The sequence below is a fragment of the Hyla sarda genome, chromosome 5, assembly GCF_029499605.1.
Source record: "Hyla sarda isolate aHylSar1 chromosome 5, aHylSar1.hap1, whole genome shotgun sequence".
In the NCBI taxonomy this organism is placed as follows: Eukaryota; Metazoa; Chordata; class Amphibia; order Anura; family Hylidae; genus Hyla; species Hyla sarda.
This window is the reverse complement of record NC_079193.1, coordinates 380,170,803-380,196,066: the sequence shown is the minus strand read 5'-3', so window position 1 is coordinate 380,196,066 and position 25,264 is coordinate 380,170,803. Positions and strand designations below refer to the sequence as shown.

The following is a 25,264-nucleotide window of genomic DNA, read 5'->3' as shown; positions in this document are numbered from 1 at the left end:
ACATAACAGTGCTATACAGTACACAAATAACAGTTCTATACAGTACATAAATAACAGTGCTATACAGTACATACATAACAGTGTTATACAGTACATACATAACAGTGCTATACAGTACATAAATAACAGTGCTATACAGTACATACATAACAGTGCTATAAAGTACATAAATAACAGGGCTATACAGTACATACATAACAGTGCTATACAGTACATAAATAACAGTGCTATACAGTACATACAAAACAGTGCTATACAATACATACATAACAGTGCTATACAGTACATACATAACAGTACTATACAGTACATACATAACAGTACTATACAGTACATACATAACAGTGCTATACAGTACATAAATAACAGTGCTATACAGTACATACATAACAGTGCTATACAGTACATAAATAACAGTGCTATACAGTACATACATAACAGTGCTATACAGTACATAAATAACAGTGCTATACAGTACATACATAACAGTGCTATACAGTACATACATAACAGTGCTATACAGTACACAAATAACAGTGCTATACAGTACATACATAACAGTGCTATACAGTACATAAATAACAGTGCTATACAGTACATACATAACAGTGCTATACAGTACATACATAACAGTGCTATACAGTACATACATAACAGTGCTATACAGTACATATATAACAGTGCTATACAGTACACACATAACAGTGCTATACTGTACATACATAACAGTGCTATACAGTACAAAAATAACAGTGCTATACAGTACATACATAACAGTGCTATACAGTACATACATAACAGTGCTATACTGTACATACATAACAGTGCTATACAGTACATACATAACAGTGCTATACAGTACATACATAACAGTGCTATACAGTACATACATAACAGCGCTATACAGTACATACATAACAGCGCTATACAGTACATAAATAACAGTACTATACAGTACATACATAACAGTGCTATACAGTACATACATAACAGTGCTATACAGTACATACATAACAGTGCTATACAGTACATACATAACAGTGCTATACAGTACATACATAACAGTGCTATACTGTACATACATAACAGCGCTATACAGTACATAACATAACAGCGCTATACAGTACATAAATAACAGTGCTATACAGTACATACATAACAGTGCTATACAGTACATACATAACAGTGCTATACAGTACATAAATAACAGTGCTATACAGTACATACATAACAGCGCTATACAGTACATACATAACAGTGCTATACAGTACATACATAACAGTGCTATACAGTACATACATAACAGTGCTATACAGTACATACATAACAGTGCTATACAGTACATAAATAACAGTGCTATACAGTACATAAATAACAGTGCTATACAGTACATACATAACCGTGCTATACAGTACATAAATAACAGTGCTATACAGTACATAAATAACCGTGCTATACAGTACATACATAACAGTGCTATACAGTACATAAATAACAGTGCTATACAGTACATACATAACAGTGCTATACAGTACATACATAACAGTGCTATACAGTACATAAATAACAGTGCTATACAGTACATACATAACAGCGCTATACAGTACATACATAACAGTGCTATACAGTACATACATAACAGTGCTATACAGTACATACATAACAGCGCTATACAGTACACACATAACAGTGCTATACAGTACATACATAACAGTGCTATACAGTACACAAATAACAGTGCTATACAGTACATACATAACAGTGCTATACAGTACATAACAGTGCTATACAGTACATACATAACAGTGCTATACAGTACATAAATAACAGTGCTATACAGTACATACATAACAGTACTATACAGTACATAAATAACAGTGCTATACAGTACACACATAACAGTGCTATACAGTACATACATAACAGTGCTATACAGTACACAAATAACAGTGCTATACAGTACATACATAACAGTGCTATACAGTACATACATAACAGCGCTATACAGTACATACATAACAGTGCTATACAGTACATACATAACAGCGCTATACAGTACACACATAACAGTGCTATACAGTACACAAATAACAGTGCTATACAGTACATACATAACAGTGCTATACAGTACACAAATAACAGTGCTATACAGTACATACATAACAGTGCTATACAGTACATACATAACAGTGCTATACAGTACATACATAACAGTGCTATACAGTACATACATAACAGTGCTATACAGTACATACATAACAGTGCTATACAGTACATACATAACAGTGCTATACAGTACATAAATAACAGGGCTATACAGTACATACAAAACAGTGCTATACAGTACATACATAACAGCGCTATACAGTACATACATAACAGTGCTATACAGTACATACATAACAGCGCTATACTGTACATACATAACAGCGCTATACAGTACATAAATAACAGTGCTATACAGTACATACATAACAGTGCTATACAGTACATAACATAACAGTGCTATACTGTACATACATAACAGCGCTATACAGTACATAAATAACAGCGCTATACAGTACATACATAACAGTGCTATACAGTACATACATAACAGTGCTATACAGTACATACATAATAGTGCTATACAGTACATACATAACAGTGCTATACAGTACATAAATAACAGTGCTATACAGTACATACATAACAGTGCTATACAGTACATACATAACAGTACTATACAGTACATACATAACAGTACTATACAGTACATACATAACAGTGCTATACAGTACATAAATAACAGTGCTATACAGTACATACATAACAGTGCTATACAGTACATAAATAACAGTGCTATACAGTACATACATAACAGTGCTATACAGTACATAAATAACAGTGCTATACAGTACATACATAACAGTGCTATACAGTACATACATAACAGTGCTATACAGTACACAAATAACAGTGCTATACAGTACATACATAACAGTGCTATACAGTACATACATAACAGTGCTATACAGTACATAAATAACAGTGCTATACAGTACATACATAACAGTGCTATACAGTACATACATAACAGTGCTATACAGTACATACATAACAGTGCTATACAGTACATATATAACAGTGCTATACAGTACACACATAACAGTGCTATACTGTACATACATAACAGTGCTATACAGTACAAAAATAACAGTGCTATACAGTACATACATAACAGTGCTATACTGTACATACATAACAGTGCTATACAGTACATACATAACAGTGCTATACAGTACATACATAACAGTGCTATACAGTACATACATAACAGTGCTATACAGTACATACATAACAGTGCTATACAGTACATAAATAACAGTGCTATACAGTACACAAATAACAGTGCTATACAGTACATACATAACAGTGCTATACAGTACATACATAACAGCGCTATACAGTACATAAATAACAGCACTATACAGTACATACATAACAGTGCTATACAGTACATACATAACAGTGCTATACAGTACATACATAACAGTGCTATACAGTACATACATAACAGTGCTATACAGTACATACATAACAGTGCTATACTGTACATACATAACAGCGCTATACAGTACATAACATAACAGCGCTATACAGTACATAAATAACAGTGCTATACAGTACATACATAACAGTGCTATACAGTACATACATAACAGTGCTATACAGTACATAAATAACAGTGCTATACAGTACATACATAACAGTGCTATACTGTACATACATAACAGTGCTATACAGTACATACATAACAGTGCTATACAGTACATACATAACAGCGCTATACAGTACATACATAACAGTGCTATACAGTACATACATAACAGTGCTATACAGTACATACATAACAGTGCTATACAGTACATACATAACAGTGCTATACAGTACATAAATAACAGTGCTATACAGTACATAAATAACAGTGCTATACAGTACATACATAACCGTGCTATACAGTACATAAATAACAGTGCTATACAGTACATAAATAACCGTGCTATACAGTACATACATAACAGTGCTATACAGTACATAAATAACAGTGCTATACAGTACATACATAACAGTGCTATACAGTACATACATAACAGTGCTATACAGTACATAAATAACAGTGCTATACAGTACATACATAACAGCGCTATACAGTACATACATAACAGTGCTATACAGTACATACATAACAGTGCTATACAGTACATACATAACAGCGCTATACAGTACACACATAACAGTGCTATACAGTACATACATAACAGTGCTATACAGTACACAAATAACAGTGCTATACAGTACATACATAACAGTGCTATACAGTACATACATAACAGTGCTATACAGTACATACATAACAGTGCTATACAGTACATAAATAACAGTGCTATACAGTACATACATAACAGTACTATACAGTACATAAATAACAGTGCTATACAGTACACACATAACAGTGCTATACAGTACATACATAACAGTGCTATACAGTACACAAATAACAGTGCTATACAGTACATACATAACAGTGCTATACAGTACATACATAACAGCGCTATACAGTACATACATAACAGTGCTATACAGTACATACATAACAGCGCTATACAGTACACACATAACAGTGCTATACAGTACACAAATAACAGTGCTATACAGTACATACATAACAGTGCTATACAGTACACAAATAACAGTGCTATACAGTACATACATAACAGTGCTATACAGTACATACATAACAGTGCTATACAGTACATACATAACAGTGCTATACAGTACATACATAACAGTGCTATACAGTACATACATAACAGTGCTATACAGTACATACATAACAGTGCTATACAGTACATAAATAACAGGGCTATACAGTACATACAAAACAGTGCTATACAGTACATACATAACAGCGCTATACAGTACATACATAACAGTGCTATACAGTACATACATAACAGCGCTATACTGTACATACATAACAGCGCTATACAGTACATAAATAACAGTGCTATACAGTACATACATAACAGCGCTATACAGTACATACATAACAGTGCTATACAGTACACAAATAACAGTGCTATACAGTACATACATAACAGTGCTATACAGTACATAAATAACAGTGCTATACTGTACATACATAACAGTGCTATACAGTAGATACATAACAGTGCTATACAGTACATACATAACAGTGCTATACAGTACATACATAACAGTGCTATACAGTACATACATAACAGTGCTATACAGTACATACATAACAGTGCTATACAGTACATACATAACAGTGCTATACTGTACATACATAACAGTGCTATACAGTACACAAATAACAGTGCTATACAGTACACAAATAACAGTGCTATACAGTACATACATAACAGTGCTATACAATACATAAATAACAGTGCTATACAGTACATAAATAACAGTGCTATACAGTACATAAATAACAGTGCTATACAGTACATAAATAACAGTGCTATACAGTACATAAATAACCGTGCTATACAGTACATACATAACAGTGCTATACAGTACATAACATAACAGTGCTATACAGTACATACATAACAGTGCTATACAGTACATACATAACAGTGCTATACAGTACATAACATAACAGTGCTATACTGTACATACATAACAGTGCTATACAGTACATACATAATAGTGCTATACAGTACATACATAACAGTGCTATACAGTACATACATAACAGTGCTATACAGTACATACATAACAGTGCTATACAGTACATACATAACAGTGCTATACAGTACATACATAACAGTGCTATACAGTACATACATAACAGTGCTATACAGTACATACATAACAGTGCTATACAGTACACAAATAACAGCGCTATACAGTACATACATAACAGTGCTATACAGTACATACATAACAGTGCTATACAGTACATACATAACAGTGCTATACAGTACATAACATAACAGTGCTATACAGTACATACATAACAGTACTATACAGTACATAACATAACAGTGCTATACTGTACATACATAACAGTGCTATACAGTACATACATAACAGTGCTATACAGTACATACATAACAGTGCTATACAGTACATACATAACAGTGCTATACAGTACACAAATAACAGTGCTATACAGTACATACATAACAGTGCTATACAGTACATAACATAACAGTGCTATACTGTACATACATAACAGCGCTATACAGTACATAAATAACAGTGCTATACAGTACATACATAACAGCGCTATACAGTACATACATAACAGTGCTATACAGTACATACATAACAGTGCTATACAGTACATACATAACAGTGCTATACAGTACATACATAACAGTGCTATACAGTACATACATAACAGTGCTATACAGTACATACATAACAGTGCTATACTGTACATACATAACAGTGCTATACAGTACACAAATAACAGTGCTATACAGTACACAAATAACAGTGCTATACAGTACATACATAACAGTGCTATACAATACATAAATAACAGTGCTATACAGTACATAAATAACAGTGCTATACAGTACATAAATAACAGTGCTATACAGTACATAAATAACAGTGCTATACAGTACATAAATAACCGTGCTATACAGTACATACATAACAGTGCTATACAGTACATAACATAACAGTGCTATACAGTACATACATAACAGTGCTATACAGTACATACATAACAGTGCTATACAGTACATAACATAACAGTGCTATACTGTACATACATAACAGTGCTATACAGTACATACATAATAGTGCTATACAGTACATACATAACAGTGCTATACAGTACATACATAACAGTGCTATACAGTACATACATAACAGTGCTATACAGTACATACATAACAGTGCTATACAGTACATACATAACAGTGCTATACAGTACATACATAACAGCGCTATACAGTACACAAATAACAGCGCTATACAGTACATACATAACAGTGCTATACAGTACATACATAACAGTGCTATACAGTACATACATAACAGTGCTATACAGTACATAACATAACAGTGCTATACAGTACATACATAACAGTACTATACAGTACATAACATAACAGTGCTATACTGTACATACATAACAGTGCTATACAGTACATACATAACAGTGCTATACAGTACATACATAACAGTGCTATACAGTACATACATAACAGTGCTATACAGTACATACATAACAGTGCTATACAGTACACAAATAACAGTGCTATACAGTACATACATAACAGTGCTATACAGTACATAACATAACAGTGCTATACTGTACATACATAACAGCGCTATACAGTACATAAATAACAGTGCTATACAGTACATAAATAACAGTGCTATACAGTACATAAATAACAGTGCTATACAGTACATACATAACAGTGCTATACAGTACATAACATAACAGTGCTATACAGTACATACATAACAGTGCTATACAGTACATACATAACAGCGCTATACAGTACATACATAACAGCGCTATACAGTACATACATAACAGTGCTATACAGTACATAAATAACAGTGCTATACAGTACATACATAACAGCGCTATACAGTACATACATAACAGCGCTATACAGTACATAAATAACAGTGCTATACAGTACATACATAACAGCGCTATACAGTACATAACATAACAGCGCTATACTGTACATACATAACAGCGCTATACAGTACATAAATAACAGTGCTATACAGTACATACATAACAGTGCTATACAGTACATACATAACAGTGCTATACAGTACATAAATAACAGTGCTATACAGTACATAACATAACAGTGCTATACAGTACATACATAACAGTGCTATACAGTACATAACATAACAGTGCTATACTGTACATACATAACAGTACTATACAGTACATAAATAACAGTGCTATACAGTACATACATAACAGTGCTATACAGTACATACATAACAGTGCTATACAGTACATACATAACAGCGCTATACAGTACATAAATAACAGTGCTATACAGTACATACATAACAGTGCTATACAGTACATAACATAACAGTGCTATACAGTACATAAATAACAGTGCTATACAGTACATAAATAACAGTGCTATACAGTACATACATAACAGCGCTATACTGTACATACATAACAGCGCTATACAGTACATAAATAACAGTGCTATACAGTACATACATAACAGTGCTATACAGTACATAACATAACAGTGCTATACAGTACATACATAACAGTGCTATACTGTACATACATAACAGTGCTATACAGTACATACATAACAGTGCTATACAGTACATACATAACAGTGCTATACAGTACATACATAACAGTGCTATACAGTACATACATAACAGTGCTATACAGTACATACATAACAGTGCTATACAGTACATAAATAACAGTGCTATACAGTACATACATAACAGTGCTATACAGTACATACATAACAGTGCTATACTGTACATACATAACAGTGCTATACAGTACATACATAACAGTGCTATACAGTACATACATAACAGTGCTATACAGTACATACATAACAGTGCTATACTGTACATACATAACAGCGCTATACAGTACATACATAACAGCGCTATACAGTACATACATAACAGTGCTATACAGTACATACATAACAGTACTATACAGTACATACATAACAGTGCTATACAGTACATACATAACAGTACTATACAGTACACAAATAACAGTGCTATACAGTACATACATAACAGTGCTATACAGTACATACATAACAGTGCTATACAGTACATACATAACAGTGCTATACAGTACATACATAACAGTACTATACAGTACACAAATAACAGTGCTATACAGTACATACATAACAGTGCTATACAGTACATACATAACAGTGCTATACAGTACATACATAACAGCGCTATACAGTACATACATAACAGCGCTATACAGTACATACATAACAGTGCTATACAGTACATACATAACAGTGCTATACAGTACATACATAACAGCGCTATACAGTACATACATAACAGCGCTATACAGTACATACATAACAGCGCTATACAGTACATACATAACAGTGCTATACAGTACATACATAACAGTACTATACAGTACATACATAACAGTGCTATACAGTACATACATAACAGTACTATACAGTACACAAATAACAGTGCTATACAGTACATACATAACAGTGCTATACAGTACATACATAACAGTGCTATACAGTACATACATAACAGTGCTATACAGTACATACATAACAGCGCTATACAGTACATACATAACAGTGCTATACAGTACATACATAACAGTGCTATACAGTACATACATAACAGCGCTATACAGTACATACATAACAGCGCTATACAGTACATACATAACAGCGCTATACAGTACATACATAACAGTGCTATACAGTACATACATAACAGTGCTATACAGTACATACATAACAGCGCTATACAGTACATACATAACAGTGCTATACAGTACATACATAACAGTGCTATACAGTACATACATAACAGTGCTATACAGTACATACATAACAGTGCTATACAGTACATACATAACAGCGCTATACAGTACATACATAACAGTGCTATACAGTACATACATAACAGTGCTATACAGTACATACATAACAGTGCTATACAGTACATACATAACAGCGCTATACAGTACATACATAACAGTGCTATACAGTACATACATAACAGTGCTATACAGTACATACATAACAGTACTATACAGTACATACATAACAGTGCTATACAGTACATACATAACAGTACTATACAGTACATACATAACAGTGCTATACAGTACATACATAACAGTGCTATACAGTACATACATAACAGTGCTATACAGTACATACATAACAGTGCTATACAGTACATACATAACAGTGCTATACAGTACATACATAACAGCGCTATACAGTACATACATAACAGTGCTATACAGTACATACATAACAGTGCTATACAGTACATACATAACAGTGCTATACAGTACATACATAACAGCGCTATACAGTACATACATAACAGTGCTATACAGTACATACATAACAGTGCTATACAGTACATACATAACAGTACTATACAGTACATACATAACAGTGCTATACAGTACATACATAACAGTGCTATACAGTACATAAATAACAGTGCTATACTGTACATACATAACAGTACTATACAGTACATACATAACAGTACTATACAGTACATACATAACAGCGCTATACAGTACATACATAACAGTGCTATACAGTACACAAATAACAGCGCTATACAGTACATACATAACAGCGCTATACAGTACATAACATAACAGCGCTATACTGTACATACATAACAGTGCTATACAGTACATACATAACAGTGCTATACAGTACATACATAACAGTGCTATACAGTACATACATAACAGTGCTATACAGTACATACATAACAGTGCTATACAGTACATACATAACAGTGCTATACTGTACATACATAACAGTGCTATACAGTACATACATAACAGTGCTATACAGTACATACATAACAGTGCTATACAGTACATACATAACAGTGCTATACTGTACATACATAACAGTGCTATACAGTACATACATAACAGTGCTATACAGTACATACATAACAGTGCTATACTGTACATACATAACAGTGCTATACAGTACATACATAACAGTGCTATACAGTACATACATAACAGTGCTATACAGTACATACATAACAGTGCTATACTGTACATACATAACAGTGCTATACAGTACATACATAACAGTGCTATACAGTAAAGTAACAGCACAGTATTCAGTAACAGAGCCATACAAGGGTTGATCCCCTTCTTCCCTTTGGCACTAGGGGCAGTGCCTCAGAGTCTCATAATACACTGTTAAAAACACATAAAGACAACACTTACACAACACAATGTAACTCCAAGTCACTGACACTTGTGTGAAATCCCACTGTCCACTCAGGAAGAACACTGATTGACAATCAATTTCACATGGAACAGACAACAGGTGGAAATTATAGGCAATTAGCAAGACACCCCCAATAAAGGAGTGGTTCTGCAGGTGGGGACCACAGACGTCTTGTTAGTTCCTATGCTTCCTGGCTGATGTTTTGGTTGAATGCTGGCGGTGCTTTCACTCTAGTGGTAGCATGAGACGGATTCTACAACCCACACAAGTGGCTCAGGTAGTGCAGCTCATCCAGGATGGCACATCAATGCGAGCTGTGGCAAGAAGGTTTGCTGTGTCTGTCAGCGTAGTGTCCAGAACATGGAGGAGCTACCAGGAGACAGGCCAGTACATCAGGAGACGTGGAGGAGGCCGTAGGAGGGCAACAGCCCAGCAGCAGGACCGCTACCTCCACCTATGTGCAAGGAGGAGCAGGAGGAGCACTGCCAGAGCCCTGCAAAATGACCTCCAGCAGGACACAAATGTGCATGTGTCCACTCAAACGGTCATAAACAGACTCCATGAGGGTGGTATGAGGGTACGACATCCACAGGTGGGGGTTGTGCTTACAGCCCAACACCGTGCAGGACGTTTGGCATTTGCCAGAAAACACCAAGATTGGTAAATTTACCACTGGTGCCCTGTGCTCTTCACAGATGAAAGCAGGTTCACACTGAGCACTTGTGACAGATGTGACAGAGTCTGGAGACGCCGTAGAGAACGTTCTGCTGCCTGCAACATCCTCTAGCATGACCGGTTTGGTGGCGGGTCAGTAATGGTGTGGGGTGGCATTTCTTTGGGGGGCCGCACAGCCCTCTATGTGCTTGCCAGAGGTAGCCTGACTGCCATTAGGTACCGAGATGAGATCCTCAGACCCCTTGTGAGACCATATGCTGGTGCGGTTGGCCCTGGGTTCCTCCTAATACAAGACAATGCTAGACCTCATGTGGCTGGAGTGTGTCAGCAGTTCCTACAAGAGGAAGGCATTGATGCTATGGACTGGCCGCCCGTTCCCCTGAATCCGATTGAGCACATCTGGGACGTCTCGCTCCATCCACCACAGACTGTCCAGGGGTTGGCGGATGCTTTAGTCCAAGTCTGGGAGGACATCCCTCAGGAGACCATCCCCCACCTCATCAGGATCATGCCCAGGCATTGTAGGGAGGTCATACGGGCACGTGGAGGCCACACACACTACTGAGCCTCATTGGGACTTGTTTTAAGGACATTACATAAAGTTGGGTCATCCTGTAGTGGGGTTTTCCACTGTGATTTTGAGGGTGACTCCATATCCAGACCTCCAGGGGTTAATACATTTAATTTCCAGTGATAATTTTTGTGTGAAGACAAAAGTATTTCATACCATTAGTTCATTCATTCTGATCTAGGACGTGTTATCTTATTGTTCCCTTTATATTTTTGAGCAGTGTATATTTCTTTCTTTCTTGGTTTAGGTTTTCTGCTGGTTTGGGCGCAGAATGACACCATAGAACTCACAACCATGGGGGACCCCGCAGGATTCAATATAGTAAGTGGTGGGAACATCTCTATAGAGCTGCCCTCCTGGCATAGCACCAGTATAGTGCCAGCTGTCACCACAGTAAGTACTGACGGTACACCAACTGCTGCCGCCAGTCAGAACAGCGCCACAATGTCGCCTCCCACCCAGGATACAGGTGAAGATGAAGGCAGCGGTGACCCCGATACAACCGCAAGAGGGGCCAGGGTGTCACCTGCCACGACTGACGCCAATGTATCACCTGCCACGTCTGACGCCAATGTATCACCTGCCACGTCTGACACCAATGTATCACCTGCCACGTCTGACGCCAATGTATCACCTGCCACGTCTGACACCAATGTATCACCTGCCACGTCTGACGCCAATGTATCACCCACCATAACCCACCAACCTGCAGTCAGTGCCCACAGCGCCCCCAGGTCTATGAAGACAACCAGAGAAGCCAATAACTTCACAGGTGAGATGTTCATGTATATTTACTCACTAGGGGGCAGTAAATGTCCTATATGGAGCATGAAAGGAAAACAATGAGAAATTATACTAAAAGTATACAAATGTATATGATTTTGACATGATGTCTCATTTGTGGTGTTACATAGGACTGCAGGTCACATCTATACATTATCTGTACTCAGAGAGTTATCACTGTTATCTGTGGTGTTACATAGGACTGCAGGTCACATCTATACATTATCTGTACTCAGAGAGTTATCACTGTGTTATCTGTGGTGTTACATAGGACTGCAGGTCACATCTACTGCATTACCTGTACTCAGAGAATTATCACTGTGTTATCTGTGGTGTTACATAGGACTGCAGGTCACATCTATACATTATCTGTACTCAGAGAGTTATCACTGTTATCTGTGGTGTTACATAGGACTGCAGGTCACATCTATACATTATCTGTACTCAGAGAGTTATCACTGTTATCTGTGGTGTTACATAGGACTGCAGGTCACATCTATACATTATCTGTACTCAGAGAGTTATCACTGTTATCCGTGGTGTTACATAGGACTGCAGGTCACATCTACTACATTATCTGTACTCAGAGAGTTATCACTGTGTTATCTGTGGTGTTACATAGGACTGCAGGTCACATCTATACATTATCTGTACTCAGAGAGTTATCACTGTGTTATCTGTGGTGTTACATAGGACTGCAGGTCACATCTATACATTATCTGTACTCAGAGAGTTATCACTGTTATCTGTGGTGTTACATAGGACTGCAGGTCACATCTATACATTATCTGTACTCAGAGAGTTATCACTGTGTTATCTGTGGTGTTACATAGGACTGCAGGTCACATCTACACATTATCTGTACTCAGAGAGTTATCACTGTGTTATCTGTGGTGTTACATAGGACTGCATGTCACATCTATACATTATCTGTACTCAGAGAGTTATCACTGTGTTATCTGTGGTGTTACATAGGACTGCAGGTCACATCTACTACATTATCTGTACTCAGAGAGTTATCTCTGTTATCTGTGGTGTTACATAGGACTGCAGGTCACATCTATACATTATCTGTACTCAGAGAGTTATCACTGTGTTATCTGTGGTGTTACATAGGACTGCAGGTCACATCTATACATTATCTGTACTCAGAGAGTTATCAGTGTGTTATCTGTGGTGTTACATAGGACTGCAGGTCACATCTATACATTATCTGTACTCAGAGAGTTATCACTGTTATCTGTGGTGTTACATAGGACTGTAGGTCACATCTATACATTATCTGTACTCAGAGAGTTATCACTGTGTTATCTGTGGTGTTACATAGGACTGCAGGTCACATCTATACATTATCTGTACTCAGAGAGTTATCACTGTGTTATCTGTGGTGTTACATAGGACTGCAGGTCACAGCTATACATTATCTGTACTCAGAGAGATATCACTGTTATCTGTGGTGTTACATAGGACTGCAGGTCACATCTATACATTATCTGTACTCAGAGAGTTATCACTGTTATCTGTGGTGTTACATAGGACTGCAGGTGACATCTATACATTATCTGTACTCAGAGAGTTATCACTGTTATCTGTGGTGTTACATAGGACTGCAGGTCACATCTATACATTATCTGTACTCAGAGAGTTATCACTGTGTTATCTGTGGTGTTACATAGGACTGCAGGTCACATCTATACATTATCTGTACTCAGAGAGTTATCACTGTTATCTGTGGTGTTACATAGGACTGCAGGTCACATCTATACATTATCTGTACTCAGAGAGTTATCACTGTGTTATCTGTGGTGTTACATAGGACTGCAGGTCACATCTATACATTATCTGTACTCAGAGAGTACACACTAGGGGGCAGTAAATGTCCTATATGGAGCATGAAAGGAAAACAATGAGAAATTATACTAAAAGTATACAAATGTATATGATTTTGACATGATGTCTCATTTGTGGTGTTACATAGGACTGCAGGTCACATCTATACATTATCTGTACAGAGTTATCACTGTTATCTGTGGTGTTACATAGGACTGCAGGTCACATCTATACATTATCTGTACTCAGAGAGTTATCACTGTTATCTGTGGTGTTACATAGGACTGCAGGTCACATCTATACATTATCTGTACTCAGAGAGTTATCACTGTGTTATCTGTGGTGTTACATAGGACTGCAGGTCACATCTACTGCATTACCTGTACTCAGAGAATTATCACTGTGTTATCTGTGGTGTTACATAGGACTGCAGGTCACATCTATACATTATCTGTACTCAGAGAGTTATCACTGTTATCTGTGGTGTTACATAGGACTGCAGGTCACATCTATACATTATCTGTACTCAGAGAGTTATCACTGTTATCTGTGGTGTTACATAGGACTGCAGGTCACATCTATACATTATCTGTACTCAGAGAGTTATCACTGTTATCCGTGGTGTTACATAGGACTGCAGGTCACATCTACTACATTATCTGTACTCAGAGAGTTATCACTGTGTTATCTGTGGTGTTACATAGGACTGCAGGTCACATCTATACATTATCTGTACTCAGAGAGTTATCACTGTGTTATCTGTGGTGTTACATAGGACTGCAGGTCACATCTATACATTATCTGTACTCAGAGAGTTATCACTGTTATCTGTGGTGTTACATAGGACTGCAGGTCACATCTATACATTATCTGTACTCAGAGAGTTATCACTGTGTTATCTGTGGTGTTACATAGGACTGCAGGTCACATCTACACATTATCTGTACTCAGAGAGTTATCACTGTGTTATCTGTGGTGTTACATAGGACTGCATGTCACATCTATACATTATCTGTACTCAGAGAGTTATCACTGTGTTATCTGTGGTGTTACATAGGACTGCAGGTCACATCTATACATTATCTGTACTCAGAGAGTTATCAGTGTGTTATCTGTGGTGTTACATAGGACTGCAGGTCACATCTATACATTATCTGTACTCAGAGAGTTATCACTGTTATCTGTGGTGTTACATAGGACTGTAGGTCACATCTATACATTATCTGTACTCAGAGAGTTATCACTGTGTTATCTGTGGTGTTACATAGGACTGCAGGTCACATCTATACATTATCTGTACTCAGAGAGTTATCACTGTGTTATCTGTGGTGTTACATAGGACTGCAGGTCACATCTATACATTATCTGTACTCAGAGATATCACTGTTATCTGTGGTGTTACATAGGACTGCAGGTCACATCTATACATTATCTGTACTCAGAGAGTTATCACTGTTATCTGTGGTGTTACATAGGACTGCAGGTGACATCTATACATTATCTGTACTCAGAGAGTTATCACTGTTATCTGTGGTGTTACATAGGACTGCAGGTCACATCTATACATTATCTGTACTCAGAGAGTTATCACTGTGTTATCTGTGGTGTTACATAGGACTGCAGGTCACATCTATACATTATCTGTACTCAGAGAGTTATCACTGTTATCTGTGGTGTTACATAGGACTGCAGGTCACATCTATACATTATCTGTACTCAGAGAGTTATCACTGTTATCTGTGGTGTTACATAGGACTGCAGGTCACATCTATACATTATCTGTACTCAGAGAGTACACACTAGGGGGCAGTAAATGTCCTATATGGAGCATGAAAGGAAAACAATGAGAAATTATACTAAAAGTATACAAATGTATATGATTTTGACATGATGTCTCATTTGTGGTGTTACATAGGACTGCAGGTCACATCTATACATTATCTGTACTCAGAGAGTTATCACTGTTATCTGTGGTGTTACATAGGACTGCAGGTCACATCTATACATTATCTGTACTCAGAGAGTTATCACTGTGTTATCTGTGGTGTTACATAGGACTGCAGGTCACATCTACTGCATTACCTGTACTCAGAGAATTATCACTGTGTTATCTGTGGTGTTACATAGGACTGCAGGTCACATCTATACATTATCTGTACTCAGAGAGTTATCACTGTTATCTGTGGTGTTACATAGGACTGCAGGTCACATCTATACATTATCTGTACTCAGAGAGTTATCACTGTTATCTGTGGTGTTACATAGGACTGCAGGTCACATCTATACATTATCTGTACTCAGAGAGTTATCACTGTTATCCGTGGTGTTACATAGGACTGCAGGTCACATCTACTACATTATCTGTACTCAGAGAGTTATCACTGTGTTATCTGTGGTGTTACATAGGACTGCAGGTCACATCTATACATTATCTGTACTCAGAGAGTTATCACTGTGTTATCTGTGGTGTTACATAGGACTGCAGGTCACATCTATACATTATCTGTACTCAGAGAGTTATCACTGTTATCTGTGGTGTTACATAGGACTGCAGGTCACATCTATACATTATCTGTACTCAGAGAGTTATCACTGTGTTATCTGTGGTGTTACATAGGACTGCAGGTCACATCTACACATTATCTGTACTCAGAGAGTTATCACTGTGTTATCTGTGGTGTTACATAGGACTGCATGTCACATCTATACATTATCTGTACTCAGAGAGTTATCACTGTGTTATCTGTGGTGTTACATAGGACTGCAGGTCACATCTACTACATTATCTGTACTCAGAGAGTTATCTCTGTTATCTGTGGTGTTACATAGGACTGCAGGTCACATCTATACATTATCTGTACTCAGAGAGTTATCACTGTGTTATCTGTGGTGTTACATAGGACTGCAGGTCACATCTATACATTATCTGTACTCAGAGAGTTATCAGTGTGTTATCTGTGGTGTTACATAGGACTGCAGGTCACATCTATACATTATCTGTACTCAGAGAGTTATCACTGTTATCTGTGGTGTTACATAGGACTGTAGGTCACATCTATACATTATCTGTACTCAGAGAGTTATCACTGTGTTATCTGTGGTGTTACATAGGACTGCAGGTCACATCTATACATTATCTGTACTCAGAGAGTTATCACTGTGTTATCTGTGGTGTTACATAGGACTGCAGGTCACATCTATACATTATCTGTACTCAGAGATATCACTGTTATCTGTGGTGTTACATAGGACTGCAGGTCACATCTATACATTATCTGTACTCAGAGAGTTATCACTGTTATCTGTGGTGTTACATAGGACTGCAGGTGACATCTATACATTATCTGTACTCAGAGAGTTATCACTGTTATCTGTGGTGTTACATAGGACTGCAGGTCACATCTATACATTATCTGTACTCAGAGAGTTATCACTGTGTTATCTGTGGTGTTACATAGGACTGCATGTCACATTTATACATTATCTGTACTCAGAGAGTTATCACTGTGTTATCTGTGGTGTTACATAGGACTGCAGGTCACATCTACTACATTATCTGTACTCAGAGAGTTATCACTGTGTTATCTGTGGTGTTACATAGGACTGCAGGTCACATCTATACATTATCTGTACTCAGAGAGTTATCACTGTTATCTGTTGTGTTACATAGGACTGCAGGTCACATCTATACATTATCTGTACTCAGAGAGTTATCACTGTTATCTGTGGTGTTACATAGGACTGCAGGTCACATCTATACATTATCTGTACTCAGAGAGTTATCACTGTTATCTGTGGTGTTACATAGGACTGCAGGTCACATCTATACATTATCTGTACTCAGAGAGTTATCACTGTGTTATCTGTGGTGTTACATAGGACTGCAGGTCACATCTATACATTATCTGCACTCAGAGAGTTATCACTGTTATCTGTGGTGTTACATAGGACTGCAGGTCACATCTATACAGTATCTGTACCCAGAGAGTTATCACTGTGTTATCTGTGGTGTTACATAGGACTGCAGATCTCATCTATACATTATCTGTACTCAGAGTTATCACTGTGTTATCTGTGGTGTTACATAGGACTGCAGGTCACATCTATACATTATCTGTACTCAGAGTTATCACTGTGTTATCTGTGGTGTTACATAGGACTGCAGGTCACATCTATACATTATCTGTACTCAGAGAGTTATCACTGTTATCTGTGGTGTTACATAGGACTGCAGGTCACATCTATACATTATCTGTACTCAGAGAGTTATCACTGTTATCTGTGGTGTTACATAGGACTGCAGGTCACATCTGTACATTATCTGTACTCAGAGAGTTATCACTGTGTTATCTGTGGTGTTACATAGGACTGCAGGTCACATCTATACATTATCTGTACTCAGAGAGTTATCACTGTTATCTGTGGTGTTACATAGGACTGCAGGTCACATCTATACATTATCTGTACTCAGAGAGTTATCACTGTTATCTGTGGTGTTACATAGGACTGCAGGTCACATCTATACATTATCTGTACTCAGAGAGTTATCACTGTTATCTGTGGTGTTACATAGGACTGCAGGTCACATCTATACATTATCTGTACTCAGAGAGTTATCACTGTTATCTGTGGTGTTACATAGGACTGCAGGTCACATCTATACATTATCTGTACTCAGAGAGTTATCACTGTTATCTGTGGTGTTACATAGGACTGCAGGTCACATCTATACATTATCTGTACTCAGAGAGTTATCACTGTTATCTGTGGTGTTACATAGGACTGCAGGTCACAGCTATACATTATCTGTACTCAGAGAGTTATCACTGTTATCTGTGGTGTTACATAGGACTGTAGGTGACATCTATACATTATCTGTACTCAGAGAGATATCACTGTTATCTGTGGTGTTACATAGGACTGCAGGTCACATCTATTACATTATCTGTACTCAGAGAGTTATCACTGTTATCTGTGGTGTTACATAGGACTGCAGGTCACATCTACTACATTATCTGTACTCAGAGAGTTATCACTGTTATCTGTGGTGTTACATAGGACTGCAGGTCACATCTATACATTATCTGTACTCACAGAGTTATCACTGTTATCTGTGGTGTTACATAGGACTGCAGGTCACATCTATACATTATCTGTACTCAGAGAGTTATCACTGTGTTATCTGTGGTGTTACATAGGACTGCAGGTCACATCTATACATTATCTGTACTCAGAGAGTTATCACTGTTATCTGTGGTGTTACATAGGACTGCAGGTCACAGCTATACATTATCTGTACTCAGAGAGTTATCACTGTGTTATCTGTGGTGTTACATAGGACTGCAGGTCACATCTATACATTATCTGTACTCAGAGAGTTATCACTGTTATCTGTGGTGTTACATAGGACTGCAGGTCACATCTATACATTATCTGTACTCAGAGAGTTATCACTGTTATCTGTGGTGTTACATAGGACTGCAGGTCACATCTATACATTATCTGTACTCAGAGAGTTATCACTGTTATCTGTGGTGTTACATAGGACTGTAGGTGACATCTATACATTATCTGTACTCAGAGAGATATCACTGTTATCTGTGGTGTTACATAGGACTGCAGGTCACATCTATACATTATCTGTACTCAGAGAGTTATCACTGTTATCTGTGGTGTTACATAGGACTGCAGGTCACATCTATACATTATCTGTACTCAGAGAGTTATCACTGTGTTATCTGTGGTGTTACATAGGACTGTAGGTGACATCTATACATTATCTGTACTCAGAGAGTTATCACTGTGTTATCTGTGGTGTTACATAGGACTGCAGGTCACATCTATACATTATCTGTACTCAGAGAGTTATCACTGTTATCTGTGGTGTTACATAGGACTGTAGGTGACATCTATACATTATCTGTACTCAGAGAGATATCACTGTTATCTGTGGTGTTACATAGGACTGCAGGTTACATCTGTACAAAAACTGTACCATGACTGTGATGTGTGAATTAACACTCGTTATCTGAGGAGCTGAATGAAGGGAACTCCAGAGATCTCATTGTGTTGGAGCGCCCTCTACTGATAAAAAGTTATGTTTGCAGCTGCTGCGTAATCCATGCTGTTATATATCACCACTTATACAGTGATGGCGTATACCCGGGATATGGTAGTGTTCAATGAACCTGTAGCGCCACCACAGGTGAAAAGAAGTATTACACAATTAAAAAGGCTGTGAATGTAGGGTCCTCAAGAAGTGGGACACCCTAGGGAACTCCCCTCCTAATCTATTAGTTCAGTGTTTCCCAATCAGGGTTCCTACAGCTGTTGCAAAACTACAACTCCCAGCATGCCCGGACAGCCGAAGCCTGTCCGGGCATACTGGGAGTTGTAGTTTTGCAACATCTGGAGGCGAACTGGTTGGAAAACACTGATCTAAGTTAATAAGACACTGATTTTTATTTTTAGTTAACACTTTGAGTAAACCTCCACAGGGCAAAGAGAAATAGTAAGGGAACCTGTTGGCTGTCAGGGCATGCTGGGAGTTGTAGTTTTGCAACAGCTGGAGGCACACTGGTTGGGAAACACTGATCTATGTTAATAAGACACTGATTTTTATTTTTAGTTAACACTTTGAGTAAACCTCCACAGGGCAAAGAGAAATAGTAAGGGAACCTGTTTGCTGTCAGGGCATGCTGGAAGTTGTAGTTTTGCAACAGCTGGAGGCACACTGGTTGGAAAACACTGATCTAAGTTAATAAGACACAGGTTTTTATTTTTAGTTAACACTTTGAGTAAACCTCCACAGTGCAAAGAGAAATAGTAAGGGAACCTGTTTGCTGTCAGGGCATGTTGGGAGTTGTAGTTTTGCAACAGCTGGAGGCACACTGGTTGGGAAACACTGATCTATGTTAATAAGACACTGATTTTTATTTTTAGTTAACACTTTGAGTAAACCTCCACAGGGCAAAGAGAAATAGTAAGGGAACCTGTTGGCTGTCGGGGCATGCTGGAAGTTGTAGTTATTGAGGAGAATGTGTGTAAATCCAATAATTTATAACAAAATGTGGATTTCCGATGTCCCGCCAGGTCGCGTTTCGATAAGGGTGAAGATTCGGAGCAGCGCTCAGGAAAACGTGACCATGGAAATGTTCTTGAACAAGGTGATTTTATTTGAGACTTTTTTATTAACCGGCTGGATACGTGTTGTTTCCTATAACAATAGATATATGTATGTTAAAAACATGGCTGCTTTCTTACGACAACAGCGCCACACCTGTCGTCTGGTTGTGCCTGGTATTGCAGCTCAGAATTTAATTGAATGGAGTTCAGTTGCAGTACTACGCACAACCTTTGGACAGGTGTGGTGGCGCTGTTTCTGGAGGACTATAATTCTGTGATTTTTTTTTATAATACATGGCTGCTTTCTAACAATAGCGCCACACCTGTCCTTTGGTTGTATCTGGTATTGCAGTTTGTCTCTATTGAATTGACTGGTTGCAATACCACACACAACCTTTTGGCGCTATTTCTGGAGGACTTTAGTTCTGTAATATTTATTACACATGACTGCTTTTTTTTTTTTATAATAACAGCGCCACACCTGTCCTTTGGTTGTATCTGGTATTGCAGCTCACAATTGAATTGAATGGAGTTCAGTTGCAATTCCACAGAAAACCTTTGGAGGACTTTAATTCTCTATTTTGTATAATACATAGTGGCTTACTTACAACAACAGTGCCCCATCTGTCTTATGGTTGTATCTGGTATTGCAGCTCAGCTCAATTAAATGGAGCTCAGTTGCAATACCACACACAACCTTTAGACAGGTGTGGTGGCGCTAATACGGGATTATGTGGATTAACCAAAGATATAACTAGAAGCTCTTGGGCCGATTTAGACAATTTATAACAAGGCCCTAAATTCTTCTAAGGTACAAAGGCCCGAATGCATCATGTGATCGTCATGGCGACTTCTGTGGTACACATGGGGCACAGCTATAGGTGGTACAGAAGAAGAAGGGTTGATGTATGTGTGACTATGTATTCCTGCCCCTGATGGGCACTTTTGGTGATGGTCTATACTTGGCCCGCTAGCTTCTCTTCTCTAGGACGCCTGTAGGGAGTAGTGAAGGTCTTGGTGGTTGGTTCTTCTTTCCCGACCTTCTTTTCGCCTCCTCTACATTACATTCTTGTTTTTTCTTCTAGGCCTGCAAATTTTTTCAGACTTTGTCGCTTGAAGATGTGACTGTGACCCTGGGACCGGAGAGAACTCCAATGCTGTGCCTGAACGGCCTCTACTGAGGATGCCCACCAAAAAGAAGACCCTGCGGCCATCATAAGAGACCTCTACTGATGACGTCACACCAAAAAGAAGACCCTCCGGCCATCATAGGAGACCTCCACTGATGATGTCACACCAAAAGAAGACTCTGCAACCATTGTAGAACTCCAATGCTGTGCCTGAAAGATGTCTACTGAGGATGCCCACCAAAAAGAAGACCCTGCGGCCATCATAGGAGACCTCTATTGAGGATACCCACCAAAAAGAAGACCCTGTGGCCATCATAGGAGACCTCTATTGAGGATGCCCACCAAAAAGAAGACTCTGCGGCCATCATAGGAGACTTTTACTGAAGATGCCCACCAAAAAGAAGTTCCTGCGGACATTGTAGAACTCCAATACTGTGACCACCAAAAAGAAGACCCTGCAGCCATCATAGGAGACCTCTACTGATGACGTCACACCAAAAAGAAGACCCTCCGGCCATCATAGAAGACCTCTACTGATGATGTCACACCAAAAAGAAGACTCTGCGGCCATCATTGGAGACCTCTACTGATGGCGTCATACCAAAAAGAAGTCCCTGCGGCCATCATAGGAGACCTCTACTGATGACGTCACACCAAAAAAAGTCCCTGCGGCCATCATAGCAGACCTCTACTGATGACGTCACACCAAAAAGAAGTCCCTGTGGCCATCATAGGAGACCTCCATTGATGACATCACACCAAAAAGAAAACCCTCCGGCCATCATAGGAGACCTCTACTGATGACATCACACCAAAAAGAAGACCCTCCGGCCATCATAGGAGACTTCTACTGATGACGTCACACCAAAAAGAAGACCCTGCGGCCGTTGTAGGAGACCTCTACTGATGATGTCACACCAAAAGAAGACTCTGCAACCGTTGTAGAACTCCAATGCTGTGCCTGAAAGACGTCTACTGAGGATGTCCACCAAAAAGAAGACCCTGCGGCCATTGTAGAGCTCCAATACTGTGCCTGAACAACATCTACTGATGACATCACACCAAAAGAAGACCCTGAGGCCATCATCGGAGACCCCTACTGATGACGTCACACCAAAAAGAAGACCCTGCGGCCGTTGTAGGAGAACTTATCCCTACATTTTCCAAAAATGGGGCCAAGAGGCTCATAACCCCCCTTATCTGAATGAAGCGTAGATTTTTCTACCTGAAGATCTCAGTGAAGTTGGGCGGTCACCAATCTAACTCCTCCACTACCCCGAAATCTACGAGTTGACGTCTACTAATCCCACCCCCGGGGCCCATCACCTGGATGTGACCTCATGACAGTAAATATGTATATAGAGGAAAAGCCTTGTAGACCATGGTATATAGGTAGGAAGGGTGAAGAAGTAATGGCGCTGCCTGGGCCTGGACACCCAGAAGACCTTCTGCCCCATATAAGGAGACAATACTGTAAAATGTGTAAAAAGTTTGGGCCCAGGAGCTTGGAGGGGTTCTCCGCTATTTCATAGAAGGCTCCATTGACTATAAAGTAAAAAAAAAAATGTCCCCCTGCTGGGATACCCAGTGATCATCTCCGAGGAACCTGGGACTAAGTGTTTTAAATTTCCCTACAGCACCCCCACAGGTGAATCAAAGAATTACACAGTGTCTATTAATATCAATGTGTTGTCTTTAATGCAGGACAGGTCAGGTCCTCCAGAGAGATAGACACTCTTATTAACAACTCTCCACTCTGATTAGGATCTGGATAACAGGACCCCCCCCCCCTCTATATTAATGGAGCGTTCCAGGAATTTATTTTATTGCTTATATAGTGCAGCATAGGCTACTATTAGAGAATAATGTAGAGGTTCTTGTGTAGGAGCTCACCTGTTTTAGCTGATGTGGCAGGCATAAGGTTTTTAGCCATACTGAGTGCAGTTCCATCACTGAAATGATTTCCTAATGTCTACACTTCACATAAATCCTCTGGCTTTGCAGAGAGGGGGTGTGGAGTCTCATCATAAGTGGGTTTTGCCCAGTTTTAATGTATTTTTTTTAAATTAAAAGTGTGTTGTTTTTTTTTAGATAACTTATTCCGCTAAAGCGATTTGACCTATAATGACAACTGA

General features: G+C 38.4%; 1 protein-coding gene across 1 annotated transcript in view; it reads left to right on the top strand.

Moving 5' to 3' along the window:
* The window catches only part of LOC130274479 (uncharacterized), a gene marked incomplete in the record, with an annotated part of 75,499 nt that extends 52,041 nt beyond the window's left edge, over positions 1 to 23,458 (top strand). The window contains 3 exon segments of the mRNA XM_056522873.1: positions 12,509 to 13,033; positions 21,967 to 22,040; positions 23,085 to 23,458. Of these exon segments, the coding sequence (XP_056378848.1) occupies positions 12,509 to 13,033; positions 21,967 to 22,040; positions 23,085 to 23,180 (695 nt within the window).
* Positions 23,459 to 25,264: the final 1,806 nt, after the last annotated feature.